Raw genomic sequence first — 16,055 nt, 5'->3', positions numbered from 1 at the left:
AGATAGAAAGGAGAATAGTAAAAGTGGAGGGTAGAGAAACCAAGGCAAAAAATAAAAAGGGCCACATTACAGAAAAATTCTGAAGAGGCAAAGTGTGTTAAAAAGCCAAGCCTGAAGGCTCTGTGCCTCAATGCGAGGAGTATTCGGAATGAGGTGGACGAATTAACTGCTCAGACAGCAGTTAACATATATGATGTAATTGGCATCATAGAGACATGGCTCTAGGGTGACCAAGGCTGGGAATTCAACATTTAGGAAGGATAGGCAGAGAGGAAAAGAGGCGGGGTGGCGTTGCTGGTTAAAGACGAAATTAATGCAAGAGTAAGGAGGGACATTAGCCTGGATGATGTGGAATCGGTATGGGTGGAGCTGCGGAAATCCAAAGGGCAAAAAACGTTAATGGGAGTTGTGTACAGACCACCAAACGATTGTAGTGAGGTTGGGGACAGCATCAAACAAGAAATAAGGGATGTGTGCAATAAAGGTATAGCAGTTATCATGGACGACTTTAATCTGCATATTGATTGGGCTAACTAAATTGGTAGCAATGCAGTGGAGGAGGATTTCCTAGAGTGTATTAGGGATGGTTTTCTCGACCAATATGTCGAGGAACCAACTAGAGAGCTGGCCATCCTATACAGGGTGATGTGTAATGAGAAGGGACTAATTAGCAATCTTGTTGTGCGAGGCCCCTTGGGGAAGAGTGACCATAATATGGTAGAATTCTTTATTAAGATGGAGAGTGACACAGTTAATTCAGAAACTAGGGTCCTGAACTTAAGGAAAGGTAACTTTGACGGTATGAGGCATGAATTCGCTAGAATAGACTGGCAAAGGATACTTAAAGGGTTGACAGTGGATAAGCAATGGCAAACATTTAAAGATCACATGGATGAACTTCAGCAATTGTACATCCCTGTCTGGAGTAAAAATAAAACGGGGAAGGTGGCTCAACCATGGCTAACAAGGGAAATTAAGTTTTAGTGTTAAATCCATGGAAGAGGCATATAAATTGTGTAGAAAAAGCAACAAACCTGAGGACTGGGAGAAATTTAGAATTCAACAGAGGAGGACTAAGGGTTTAATTAAGAGGGAGAAAATAGAGTACGAGAGGAAGCTTGCAGGGAACATAAAAACTGACTGCAAAAGTTTCTATAAATATGTGAAGAGAAAAAGATTAGTGAAGACAAACGTAGGTCCCTTGCAGTCAGATTCAGGTGAACTTATAATGGGGAACAAAGAAATGGCAGGCCAATTGAAAAATACTTTGGTTCTGACTTCATGAAGGAAGATACAAATAACCTTCCGAATGTACTAGAGGACAGTGGGTCTAGTGAGAAGGAGGAACTGAAGGATATCCTTATTAGGCGGGAAATTGTTTTAGGGAAATTAATGGGATTGAAAGCCGATAAATCCCCGGGGCCTGATAGTCTGCATCCCAGAGTACTTAAGGAAGTGGCCCTAGAAATAGTGGATGCATTGGTAATCATTTTCCAACAGTCTATCGACTCTGGATCAGTTCCTATGGACTGAAGGGTAGCTAATGTAACACCACTTTTTAAAAAAGGAGGGAGAGAAAACGGATAATTATAGACCGGTTAGCCTGACATCAGTAGTAGGGAAAATGTTGGAATCAATCATTAAGGATGAAATAGCAGCGCATTTGGAAAGCAGTGACAGGATCGGACCAAGTCAGTATGGATTTATGAAAGGGAAATCATGCTTGACGAATCTTCTGGAATTTTTTGAGAATGTAACTATTAGAGTGGACAAGGGAGAACCAGGGGATGTGGTGTATTTGGACTTCCAAAAGGCTTTTGACAAGGTTCCGCACAAGAGATTGGTGTGCAAAATCAAAGCGCATAGTATTGGGGGTAATGTACTGACGTGGATAGAGAACTGGTTGGCAGAGAGTCAGGATAAACGAGTCCTTTTCAGAATGGCAGGCAGTGACGAGTGGAGTGCCGCAGGGCTCAGTGCTGGGACCCCAGCTCTTTACAATATACATTAACGATTTAGATGAAGGAATTGAGTGTAATATCTCCAAGTTTGCGGATGACACTAAACGGGGTGGCAGTGTGAGCTGTGAGGAGGACGCTAAGAGGCTGCAGGGTGACTTGGACAGGTTAGGTGAGTGGGCAAATGCATGGCAGATGCAGTATAATGTGGATAAATGTGAGGTTATACATTTTGGGGGCAAAAACACGAAGGCAGAATATTATCTGAATGGCGGCAGATTAGGAAAAGGGGAGGTGCAACGAGTCCTGGGTGTCATGGTTCATCAGTCACTGAAAGTTGGCATGCAGGTACAGCAGGTGATGAAGAAGGCAAATGGTATGTTGGCCTTCATAGCTAGGGGATTTGAGTATAGCAGCAGGGAGGTCTTACTGCAGTTGTACAGGGCCTTGGTGAGGCCTCGCCTGGAATATTGTGTTAAGTTTTGGTCTCCTAATCTGAGGAAGGACGTTCTTGCTATTGAGGGAGTGCAGCAAAGGTTCACCAGTCTGATTCCAGGGATGGCTGGGCTGTGAAATGAGGAGAGACTGGATCAACTGGGCCTTTATTCACTGGAATTTAGAAGGATGAGAGGGGATCTCATAGAAACATATAAGATTCTGACGGGACTGGACAGGTTAAATACAGGAAGAATGTTCCCGATGTTGGGTAAGTCCAGAACCAGGGGACATAGTCTTAGGATAAGGGGTAGGCCATTTAGGACTGAGATGAAGAGAAACTTCTCCACTCAGAGAGTTGTTAACCTATGGAATTCCCTGCCGCAGAGAGTTGATAATGTCAGTTCATTGGATAAATTGAAGGGGGAGTTAAATATGGCCCTTATGGCTCAGGGGATCAAGGGATATGGAGAGAAAGCAGGAAAGGCGTACTGAGGGAATGATCAGCCATGATCTTATTGAATGGCGGTGCAGGCTCGAAGGGCCGAATGGCCTACTCCTGCACCTATTTTCTATGTTTCTATGTTTCTATAAACGAGCCTACTTCCAAATTGTGACCTGCCTTCAATTGTTCTGCGGGCAGCTGCAGTTTAACTGCTACCAGTCAAATATTCATATACTTAATTCCCTGACTTTAAAACTTAAAAAACTAAGAACAAATGAAACAATTTAATGAGAATGTCTTTGATCTGAAGAAAATAGAATGTGAATGCTGGAGGCAGCATTAATCGAAGTCTGTGTACACATGACTTACAGTGCATATGTGTGGAGCTCTAAGAACCATAAATGGAGCCCCAACAAAGGAGGGCAAAATGCAGCAGAACATGGCACTCCCACTCACTTTTATACACAATGGTGGTACTATATTGGCATGCTCAGTATAAGGGTATATGTTGAAACTTAGCCAGGATTTCACATTCCCATTGAGCTAGTGGAGCAATTTGTTCTTTCAATGGATCAGATTTGATTCAACTTCTTTTCAGCATAATTGTGCAGCTACAATATGTAGTTATGCATTCATTGAGTCTACATAATTCAGTGTCCGTAATAGAAAAAGACGATGAATGAGTCTCATGTAGGACCCTACACGTGACCCAGGGATTGGTTTTGGCAAGTGGTACTAGTAATTATGTACACTGCTGTGACTGCCTGTTGCATTTATGTCCACTGGGTTTATGAGCTGCTTTGTCATAGCTCTGATAGCTTCCACGGCCTGCTGTGCAGGCATGTGTCCATTTTTCACGATGTCTGGGTTACATGGCGAATGTTATTGGTCTCCCAGCCAACAATGGCACTCGGCCATGAATGAAGACTAGATATTAGAGTATTTCTCCTTATTTATAAATTCAAGTTTAATGGGCTTTAACAACAACAACTTGTATTTATATAGCGCTGTTAACATAGTGAAACTTCCCAAGGCACTTCACAGGAGTATTATGAAATAAAAAATTTGACACTAAGCTGCATAAGGAAAAATTAGGGTAGGTGAACAAAAGTGTCAAATAGAGCGATTTTAAGGAGCGTCTTGAAGGAGGAAAGAGAGGTAGAGGAGCAGAAAGGTTTAGGCAGAGAGCTTGGAGCCGAAGCAACAGAAGGCACGGCCACCAATGGTTGAGCAATTATAATCAGGGATGCTCATGAGGGCAGAATTAGAGGAGCGCAGACATCTCTGGGGGTTGTGGGGCTGGAGGAGATTACAGAGATAGGGAGGGGCGAGGCCATGGAAGGATTTGAAAACAAGGATGAGAATTTTGAAATTGAGGTGTTGCTTAACCGGAAGCCAATGTAGGTCAGCGAGCACAGTGGGGATGGGAGAGCTGGACTTGGTGTGAGTTACGACTCGAGCAGCCAAGTTTTGGATCACCTCTAGTCTACGTAGGATAGAATGTGCGAGTGCGTTGGAATAGTCAAGTCTAGAGGTAATTAAGCCATGGATGAGGGCTTCAGCAGTGGATGAGTTATTTAATAGTAAAATGCCAGATACGTAAAATCAATTTGAGTCACTGGGTGGCTGTGCAGCATAATTATGATTTTACAAAGTCATATATATGTGCATTTTGTCAACAGGATATGTTAAAGCAATATTTTTGATTCACTACAATGCATACGGCAGATGACTGATGGATTGTTTGTCAGGGCTGGGAGGTATGGAAACTTCCCCTTTGATGACAATAGCCAGAATGAATGGGCACTCGGATTCACATCTGTCGCAGGTACATGGTGCCATCGATTGCACACACGTGGCAATCCGAGCACCACCAGATCGACCAGGAGCATTCGTCGGCAGCTGTCGTGCTGCTTTCATACTGCGGCAGTCTAAGATCCCCGACCTGTTTGTAGCTGGAAGTATCCTGAAGGGGTGGCTGCCAGTAGACAAAGGATATCCCTTCAAACCTGGCTGATGACACCTCTGCGGAAACCCACCAATGAACCCCAAGAGCGCTACAAGGCCAATCCTATGACAACCGGATGTGTCATCAAGCTAGCCATTGGTATGCTCAAGGTGCGCTTTAGGTGCCTGGACAGATCTGGAGGTGCCCTTCAGTACTCACCAGAGAGGGTTTCTAGTATGATCGTGGTGTGCTGTGTTCTGCACAACATCGTGCAGCGGTGCGGACTAGACGTGAAGGAGGAACAAGCCACTCATCACTCTTCATCTGATGAGGATTCCAATGGAGAGGAGGAGGAGGACAAGGAGGTGAATAGAATAGACTTGACAAGACAGAGTGAAAGAGGGGGTAGATGAATATGCAACTTTTCTCACCTATCCTGACCTGGTTAGGTCATTAAAATGATTCCTGCACTGCATTCAATTCCTCATGATCACAATCCTGCTCTTGACCTCTTGGGCCACCTCCAACCACTTTGTTGTGGAGCAGGTTGCCCCCCCTTCTCTCCCATTGCTAGGGGAGAGGGCCTCCTTACTCACCCTTACTACACCCAGCAGTACTTGCAGGGTGCAGCTTTTTTCCTCCTTGATTCCATCTCTCACTTTGTATTTCACAGAACGCAATGCACATAACTCCAAACCTCTATTGCACATCTGTGAAATGACCCTATAAATAGTCATGGTGAAATCACGTCATGTGGGTGCACCTTAGGCCCGAGACGCAAAACCTGGAAGTAAAATAATAATGTGGCATCCCTGTTGAAATCAGACATTCCCGTGCATCCCAGGGTGTTGCGCTTTAGTCGTGGCTATCTCTCCTCGTTCGGATCCCACCTCTGAGTTATTATCGTGCCCATTTGCTTTTTTTAGTTAACATTTTTTTGTTGAGAATTTTTTTATTTGAAGCTAAGATAACGGTAAGGGATGGGTGGGTTAGAGTGTTAGCACATATATCTAACACCTCTGGGACTTGGGTTTGGTTTCATCCCAAATTAATGGGATGAATGTCTCTTCTCTCTGTTAGCTGTAAAGATCCAATGCAAATGAGTGTGTTAAGAGTCTCAACAAGCTAACTGGTGGGTGTGACTTTATAGCACAAAATTGACCATAATCTAGTATTAATAAGTAACAAATGAGCACTCTCACTCAGAGAGGCTATAAGGATGATTAGTGTAGGAAAGTGAAATGTATCAGTGTCATTCCCCTGTTAGAATCAATGACATTACTAGGGCAGAGTACAGGGTGCTTTGCTCTGCATCTACACCTGGCCTTGGATTGCTTGGTGCTGGCACTGACGTCAAAATGTGGAAAATGTTTCATTTCCCGGAACTGATGGCCTTCACCTTGATGTAGACAGCACCAAAAAAATATATATATTTTTTTTAAAACTGGGATTAAAAAATAGGCATCTGCAGTGGCAAGTATCAGCATGTGATGCAGTTGTCATCAGGTCACTGATCGCGTCTGTTTACCAAAGCCCTTTTCTCCCATCGTCTCCCTGGGGCTTGCATCAATTGCGGCCGATTTGATCCAGGCTCGCTCCACCAAAGACCTTGCTTCCTACCTCCCATACCAGCACATTTCAGATTGAGAACTCAGAGTGTGGAGGAAATCAAATTGTCTGACCATTCCTTAACTGTTGGTGCTGCATCAGTCAGTCTGTTGACACGAAGCATTTCTCCTTTAATAAATTACTTCTACTGAGTATAAATCTACTCTTTCATTTCAATTTTCTAAGCTGGTTCTCTCAGTCATCAGTGAGTTCATCAGAGTTATCACTAAAATACTCTTGAGAAACAACATTGATTTATACACTGTCCTCGTCATCCAGTCTCGATTCACAATTTCCTTCAGTTAATCATATACTCAGCATCATAAAGACATTACCTGCTACTAATCAGCCTCACCCTCATCCATGCCTTTGTCACCTCCAGACTCAACTATTCCTGTGATCATATGAATACTGTGGCTACAAGAGCAGGTCAGAGGTTGGGTATTCTGTGACGAGTGACTCACCTCCTGACTCCCCAAAGCCTTTTCCACCACCTATAAGGCACAAGTCAGGAGTGAGATGGAATACTCTCTACTTGCCTGGTTGAGTACAGCTCCAACAACACTCAAGAAGTTCGACACCATCCAGGACAAGGCAGCCTGCTTGATTTGCACCCCATCCACCACCTTAAACATTCAGTCCCTCCATCATTGGTGTAATGTGGCTGTAATGTGTGCCATCTACAAGATGCACTGTAGCAACTCGCCAAGCCTTCTTCGACAGCTCCTCCCAGATCTGTAGCCTCTACCAGCTAGAAGGACAAGGGCAGCAGGCGCATGGGAGCACCACCACCTCCAAGTTTCCCTCCAACCTTTCATCCACTTGTGTGTCAGCTGTGGCTCAGTGGGTAGCACACTTGGCTCTGAGTCAGACGGTTGTGGGTTCAAATCATACTCCAGAGACTTGTGCACAACAATTGAAGCTGATACTTGAGTGCTGTACTGTCAGTGGTGCCATCTATTGGATGAGATGTTAAACTCAGGCCCTGCCTGCTCTCTCTCAGGTGGATGTAAAAGATCCCATGGTGCTATTTTGATGAAGAGTAGGGGAGTCTTGGTCAATATTTATCCCTCAATCAACATTAAAAAACACAGATTATCAGGTCATTATCATATTATTGTTTGCAGGAGCTTGCTGTGTGCAAATTGACTGCTGTGTTTCCTACACTACAACAGTAGCTACACTTCAGAATTACTTCATTGGCTGTAAAGCGCTTTGGGAAGTCCGGTGGTTGTGAAAAGTACTATATAAATGCAAATCTTTCTTTTTTTTTCAAGTCACACACCATCCTGATCCAGAAATATATTGCTGTTCCTTCATTGTTGATGGGTCAAAATCCTGGAACTTCCTACCTAACAGCACCATACGGACTGCAGCGATTCAAGAAGGTGGCTCACCACCACCTTCTCAAGGGTAATTAGGGAAGGGCAATAAATGCTGGCCTTGCCAGCAATGCCCATATCCTGAGAATGAAGTAAAAAAAATCTTCTGGCTGGCCTCCCATCCTCCACCCACTTCAGCTCATCTAAATCTCTGCAGCCCGTATCCTATCCTACACCATGTCTCACTCACCTTCACCCTGTCCTTGCTTGTCAACATTGGCTCCAAGTTAAAATTCTCATTCTTGCATTTAAATCCTTCATGGCCTCGCCCCTCCCTAACTTTGTAACTTTCTCCATCCCTACTACCTCCCTGACCACTCCTTTTGTGCACCCCACCCTTCCTTCAGACCCTCATTGCTGACCATGCTATCTGCAATCTACCCATGCTCTGCAGTCTCCCCATCCCTGAGAATCCCTCCATCTTACTCTCTCTTTTAAGGTTCTCCTTATAAATTGTAGTATTTTCACCACTTTCAACTGTGGCTCAGTGGGTAGCACACTTACCTCTGAGTCAGAAGGTTGTGAGTTCAGTCCCACTTCAGGGACTTGTGCATAGAAATCTAGGCTGACACTCCAGTGCAGTACTGAGGGAGTGCTGCACTGTTGAGGTGCTGTCTTTCAAATGAGTTGTTAAACTGAGGCACTGTCTGCTTTCTCAGGTGGATGTAAAGGATCCCATGGCACTATTTAACAGTTTCTTAAACGATAAGGGGATAAGAGGTTAATGGGGAGCGGGCAGGGAAGTGGAGCTGAGTCCATGATCAGATCAGCCATGGTTTTATTGAATGGCGGAGCAGGCTCGAGGGCCTACTCCTGTTCCTATTTCTTATCTTCTTAACCCAAATCTTTGAAGTCACCCCTTCTAATACCTTCTTCTTTCTCCTGAGATCCATTTTGTGTCTGATTTTCCCTCTGTAAAGTTCCCTGGAGGCGTTTTTCTATGTTAAAGGTACTATATAAATGCAGGTTGTTGCTTTGATTTATGCTGTGCCTTCATCATATCATATAGGCGGTCCCTCGAACGAGGATGACTTGCTTCCATGAGTTCACAGGTGTTTTGATAAAGGACTTGATGTTCCAGTCCTGAACTCCAATTGAAGGGGTGGAAGATGCCTGTGCCTGGATTTTTTTAACGTGTGGTGACCATTGCACATCAGCCACCAAATGGGCTTGACAGATCTAGTTCTTTATCCAGTGGCAAGGGTTAACCAGGTCGACTGGAGACCTGCTCTGCTGCATGGACCTAGTGCGCACACATATCGCAGTGTGGGCTGGCCCATGCTACCCCTGGACCCTCGGCTCTTCTGGGCCCCGTACCCTCATCTAACGCAACTCCGCCATAATCTCTCGCCACTCCTCCGCCATAAACATTCACCACATCTCGCCACAAACACTCGCTACTCATCCGCCCGACCTTCCCACTCCTCTGTACCTGGGCCCTGCTGATGTTCCTGCCCACGCGCCAAAACAGCGACCAGGGTTTTGATGACGTCACTCAGTCGCCCATCTCAAAATCATCACATACTTGGAGCAGCTCGCGTTGGAAGTTGGAGTGGTACCCGCTCCAGCTCTTATACTTGCCGACATGCGGAGCTGTTCTCTCGCAGATGAACTTTTTGTGTTTCATGCACAATGACCCCCAGGTCCCTCTATACTGCAGCATTTTGTAATATCTCCATTTAAATGCTAAATTGTATTTTTATTTTTCCTGCCAAAGCGTATAACCTCACACTTTCCCACATTATACTCCTTCTACCAAATTTTTGCCCACTCACTTAGCCTGTCAATATCCCTTTGCTGTGCCTTAGCTATTTATTCAAATACAATTTGAAACAGTGCATTCCCATTGTTGTAATGGAAAATAAATGTTGGACATGCCAACCTACTGAAACTGTGATTTTAAAAGATGTATATCATATTTGGAAGTTTTTGAAAAGCAAGAAACAAATGTCATTATAATCGTGATTTCAACGAAGTTTGCTATTTGATAAATATTTTCACTGCTGTTAACAGAATAATCCGTGCAAATCCCAGGTTAGACTGTACATTGTGGGGTTCCAGCTATTAAATCAAGATTTATTTCCTCTCTTACATTACTTGTAACCTATTGAACGTTTCCCTGCACGTTTTGTGTTACACAATTCCTGCGAAAAGATTTGTCTTTAAATCTCTGATAAAATAACACCGGATGACCTTAAGCCACACATTTATATTACACCCCATGAGAATTACATGTCATTTATTGCAGTCATGTTTCTTGCTCTTAACCGTTATTAAGTGAGTTGTGGACCTGAACACTGGCTTTAATTTGCAATTGTACATCTGTGGGAAATGTCGCCTGTGAGATTTTTTTTTGCCTTTTTCTATAATGGGATGAACTTTCGGTGTTACTTCCTGGGCAAGGAAGCCCTCGGAGGATTTAGCGCGGTGCCGTTCACCTTTAACGGCTGAAGGGCTGGAGAAGGCGGGGAGGGAGTGTGAGTGAGTGATCAGCCGCTGGAAATGCTCTCCTCCTCTCTCCCGGCTCCTTGCTATTGCGCATGATACTGCGGCGCTCCAGCCTCTCCACCTCAACCCACCTTGAAACGGGCAAAGCCCCGTCGCCCTCCGACGAGCGGCGTGCGCGACCAATCAGCGGCGGAGCTCAGCTTGCCCGAGCCAATCAGCAAGCAGGCTGAGGGAAATTGAAGGAGGGGGCGGGTCCCGGCCCGGCAAACCAGCACGTTAGGTTTCCAGCCCACTCTCTCCCTCTGTCTTTTTTTCTCTGCGCTGAGAAACTGCAAGAGCCAGAGGCTGGGAGAGTGCAAGTGCATTCCAGATGGATGTAACCGGATGAGAGAGGCAGAGACAGGCAGAGAGAGGAGAGACAGAGAGAGGCAGAGAAAGAGAAAGAGGAAGAAGAAGAAGAAAAAGAAAGAAGGAATGGGCAGGACATGAAGAGGACAGCAGCGGAGGATTGCACTGCACTGATGGTCAGAGCGGGGCTTTTCCAGGGAAAAGTGAAGAGCTCTAAGATATGATCCTGCCACATCACACAGTGGGGTAACAGTACTATGATTTGGTATGTGGCCACTTTGCTAGCGGGTGTAATCAGCACTAGAGAATCGGCAGCCCAAGGTGAGTTGAAGTTCAATATCATTCTCCCCAAGTTTATTCACTGATGCTGCGACTGTACGGGTTTAACTGATTGGCGGGGGGATGAGAACCATTTGCTTGTGTTAAATATTTGAATGCCACAGTATTCTCGTGCATTAAACTGGCTCATAATCCAAAATGAAATGGGGCTCGGTTTAATGATGTGACCCCCCCCCCCTCCTTCCCCTCTTTATATCTGTTTATTGTCAAGAGATTCACAAAAGTTATGGGCTTTAGAAAGGAGGGAAGGAAAGTTTCAGCCGTAGTTTTGCAGAAGTTGTCCGGGTTGGGCCATCCTGTTAACTCCCGTTCCCCCCGCACGGTGCGTGCTTTAGGGGGTCATCTTGCCGAGCGGAGCGCATCGCCTGATACCCTGGCGGATGAGCGTCGGGGTCTGTGCACTGACAGCGCCAGTTTCAGCAACTTTGCCACTGCGAGCGGAGGCATGTGGACCAGCCCTTCCTTCTGGGTGCCCCGACTGCAGGGAGGGGATGGATATTGCTGCAGTGCCTCTCTGGGACAACTGCTCGAATTGGGAATCCGCGGCATCGATAGAGGCGAAAGTTAATATATTTGGTTCCAGCGAAATAGGAGATCTGGGAGTTTAGTCTTATGTAAAAGACGCGATGAAATGATTAAAGTTGCATGTTTGATTTATTTTCGGTGAATGTTACTGAAGCTGATTTTTGATGTCTAAAACTCCAACAATTAACATAGGAATTTCAAATGATTGTCTAAAATGTTAATTAAAGGAGAGCGTTTCTATTTTCCGAGGGTTGCAATGTCTCGACGATTCCTGCTCTCCTATAGCCCAGTATGATATATTCTGATGGCTAAAATCCGTATTGGAAGAGTTTTAGGAAAATGTGACCTGTATGACAAATAGCTCCTTAACTGAGGGTGACTACCCGCTGTACCGTGGCACTCTGTTGCCGCTCCAGCCAGAGCGGGTATTCAGATGCAATCTAACCTTATCGCATCGCCCCAAACCTCTGTCCTGAGACGCGTTCCCGGGTCGGGAATGAGGGCCGGTTGGTGGAGTGCAGTGTTGCACTTGACTGGGGAGCTGCAAGTCCAAGGGGGCTTAAGGTTATTTCTAACTCAATTGCAAGCGATCCGTTCTTTTCAACAGGCCCCGGTGCCGCTGTGTGCGGCCGCTCTCTTTGCATTGTACATCTGGCCCGCCTGCCTGTAAGTTCTCCTGAATGTGAAACACTCTCAGTCTCTGGGCCCCACTGCTCGTTACTGCGATAGAATCGAATTCAGTTACACTGGAAACCCGCATTACAGCGATCAATGAAAGTAAAGCGGAAGTTTCAAAGGTCACTGGTGTTGCTCTTAAAGGTGAACAGCGTGGTGTCAAGGTGATCGCGTCTGCGCAGTCCCCTTCTCAGATTTTTGCAGTGAAATCGTCGATTAGTATTTCAATATTTATCGCAATTCGCAAGCAGTGTTTCAATGGTTGAATGCAACTATTTCAGCGCCGCGTTCTGCAATGGATGTGTCACACATCCAGGCTCCAGTCTAAAGAGGCAAAGCCAGCTTGGTGATTTTTGGCAGCCGCTAAAATGAGGAATGTTCTGCGCTGGACAACAAAAAATTGCTGTCATCGCCAGTCACCGGGGAGATCTGCACGCTGCCGCCAGCCGCAGTACAAACTTTCCCCGGCGTTTCTCGCAGCAACCTGTTCATTCTCCCTGACACCTCAAATGTGTGCGGGTGTAGTGATGTCACCATGGCTTACTCCAGTATGTCACAGTATCGTCATGTACTTTCTAGAGGTGGTGAGTAATTGGTGTGAACACCAAGTACAGAACATCCCACTTAATAACAAAACCCACTTGTATGATTAACTGTGCAATAAATGAGCAGGGATTTAAATACCCTAAATTAACCCTCCCCCACTGTTCTTCCTTGAATCATTGCCATTTTTAACCACCTGAACTGTGATTCGGAATGCAAACTAACAAATATATAAAATAATAAAATGCATAGTTTGATTTACTTGCATTTTTCCTCATGTCTTGTTGAGTGGCTTCTATATGCAACACAGACCGCAGACATTACACCAAATAATTTGGTAGGAATCAGATCTTCAAATATGGCGCCAACACATAGGCAAATAAATGAACCAAAATTGAGAGGGAAGGGAGTGAATCTTGTGCTAATAGATAGTTTATCCGAATGTTCAGTCAAACAGAGTTGGATTTGCATCAGGAACCAGAGGAGGCCAACGTTGTGTGGCACTGGATGCACGGCAGATTGGAGAACGGATGCACGTCGCCACAAGGTGCAAGGATTCATTTTGAATTCCAGGTCTGATCAGAACCTTGCCTCCGCAGGGTGTATGATCCTCATTTGGTTTTGTGCACCTGTTGCTAACCAGTTCGGAATGGCGATGGCCATGTTTGGGTGCCTAGCCTCTCTCCTGCAGGTGGCATATGGAACATGGAGGAAAATACCACATGTAAACCTGTGCATGGCTTAGATTCTGATATTTCTGTGGAAGATTAACAATTCAATTTCTGTAAAATTGCCAGGTTGCAACTCTTCCCAGTGTTCCGAGTCATGTTGACTGCAGAAAAGATTTGAACTATCTCCCCAGGTGGATTTATGTATTAAAGCTCAAGTGTGTGGGTTCCCCAATGCCTCAATGGGCTAAGGCATCTTATAGTACGGTACATGAATTTTGAGTCTTGGTTTGTGTTGAATTAACAATTTCATCCAGGGTGACATTGAGTTGCTACAGTTGGCATCAATGTCCTTGGGTAGGGGATCAAAAAAATGATCCAAGCCGCCTGATTTCTCAGCATCCCTACAAGATGAGGATTATGTATGTGGAGTCAAATGTCAGTGTTCTCGCTCACGCCAACATCCCCAGCATCGAAGCACTGACCACGCTCGACCAGCTCCATTGGGCGAGCCACATCGTCCACATGCCCGACACAAGACTCCCTAAGCAAGCGCTCTACTCGGAACTCCGACCTGGCAAGCGAGCCCCAGGTGGGCAGAGGGAACATTTCAAGGACACCCTCAAAGCCTCCTTGATAAAGTGCAACATCCCCACTGGCACCTGGGAATCCCTGGCCCAAGACCGCCCAAAATGGAGGAAGAGCATCCAGGAAGGCACTCGAGTCTCATCGCCGAGAGTATGCAGAAGACAAGAGCAGACAGAGGAAGGAGCGTGCGGCAAACCAGAATCCCCACCCATTCTTTCCTTCAACGACTGTCTGTCCCACCTGTGACAGAGACTGTAATTCCCGTTTAGACTGCACAGCCACCTGAGAACTCACTTTTGGAGTGGAAGCAAGTCTTCTTCGATGCCGAGGGACTGTCTGTGATGATGATGATGATGATGAATAGCCACTGCCCAAACTCTCTCATGGAATAATGGGCAGCTGAGCAAGGCTGCTGTTGACTGGAACTTTGGGAGAGGAGGGGAGGAAAAGTAAATGGGAGAGAAATGTCATTTCTGCTTTTGCATTATTTATTTTTAATCAGAGAATTCTACTCTGATTTGATTAAACAATCCCAAATATAAAGACACTGGAACAATATATCGTATCATAGAATAGAAAAGAGGCCATTCGTCCCATTGTGTGTGTCGGCTGACCAAAGAGCTATCCAGCCTAATCCCACTTTCCAGCTCTTGGTCCGTAGCCCTGTAGGTTACGGCACTTCAGGTGCATATCCAAGTATTTTTTAATGCAGTGAGGGTTTCTGCTTCTACTATCCAGTTCATTGGATATATTCAAGAGGGAGTTAAATGTGGTCCTGACGGCTAAAGGGATCAAGGGGTATGGCGAGAAAGCAGGAATGGGGTACTGAGGTGAACGATCAGCCATGATCTTATTGAATGGTGGTGCAGGTTCGAAGGCCGAATGGCCTACTCCTGCACCTATTTTCTATGTTTCTTACTACCCTTTTAGGCAGTGAGTTCCAGACCCCCCAGCACCCTCTGGGTGAAAAAAGTTCTCCTCAACTCCCCTCTAATCCTTACCACCCAAACATAATATTACAGGTTTGGTGTTGCTGGGAGAACTTCTACTGATCTGTCTTTATTTGTACAAGAAGAGTTTATGTCATTTTTCTAATGAGTAATATCTGTCTATGACAAATGTGCAAAGTTGACAAATGTGTAAAGGGGATGGAAATGCCAGGACAGGTCAATCCAGGGCACATACTCCAACTGAAAGCTATTTTTCTATGGCTGCTGCTAGCATATTGATAAATTGGACCACTTCTGTAGTCCTGAACTGACATATATCATATCTCAACTGGTGTTAACCGTACTGTATGCTACTCTTACGGGGGTCTAAGATACCAGCACAAAAAAAGTGAAAAAAGAACTTGAATTTACATAGTGCGTTTCATGACCCCAGGACATTCCAAAGCATTTCACAGCCAATTTTGAAGTGTAGTTACTGTTGCAACGTGGAGAAATGTGGCAGCGAATATGCGCACAGCAACTATCCCAAAAACAGCAATGAGATAAGTGGTGTGATAATATGGTTTTGGTGGTCTTGGTTGACGGATACATGTTACCTAGGGCACGGGGAGGACTTCGAATAATAGCAAGGTTTAATGTCTTATCTGAAAGACAGTACCTCTGACAGTGCAGTACTCCTTCAGTGTCCCCTAGATTATTTGTCAACTCCTGCGGCAGCCTCACGGGGCGCTGCCAATTTCTGCTGCGGGGCGAAAAGGAGTCGGCGCGTATGCGATGACATCATCGCTGGAGATGCGGCAGCCCGGAGCGCTACCAGCGCGGGTCGCGGCGCTACTGGATTTGTGCCTCCGCTAACTCCCACACAATTTTTTGAGAGCCCGTAGCACCATTCACCATCACCCCCCACCCCCCCACCCCGGCGCCCCAATAGCAGCCCCCCCCCCCCCCCAGAGGCACTATCGGGAGGTGCAGAAAAGGGGAATTTCGCCCCAAATATTACTCATGCTAAGAGTGCTAGAAAAGGAAAATTTTCAATAGTTCGTGCCACGTTGATAAATTTGGAAAGATGATGGTAGCAGAACATGTACCTGAACTGTAAAGGGCAATCATACACTCATTAAATTTAATGGAATGAACAACTGAAATTTCTGAAGGTAATTGTTGCATTCATGTCAAAATTTGGAATGGGTCTAGT

General features: G+C 45.4%; 1 protein-coding gene across 1 annotated transcript in view; it reads left to right on the top strand.

Moving 5' to 3' along the window:
- The first annotated feature begins 10,559 nt into the window (after positions 1-10,559).
- Positions 10,560-16,055, top strand: part of igsf9bb (immunoglobulin superfamily, member 9Bb) — a 777,241-nt gene continuing 771,745 nt past the window's right edge. The window contains exon 1 of the mRNA XM_070894384.1: positions 10,560-10,893. Within this exon, the coding sequence (XP_070750485.1) occupies positions 10,830-10,893 (64 nt within the window). The 5' untranslated portion in view covers positions 10,560-10,829. The remainder of the gene's footprint in view (positions 10,894-16,055) is intronic.

Source organism: Pristiophorus japonicus, chromosome 11, assembly GCF_044704955.1.
Source record: "Pristiophorus japonicus isolate sPriJap1 chromosome 11, sPriJap1.hap1, whole genome shotgun sequence".
NCBI classification, from domain to species: domain Eukaryota; kingdom Metazoa; phylum Chordata; class Chondrichthyes; family Pristiophoridae; genus Pristiophorus; species Pristiophorus japonicus.
Note: the sequence above shows the minus strand (reverse complement) of the source record. Positions and strands in the feature narration are given on the sequence as shown.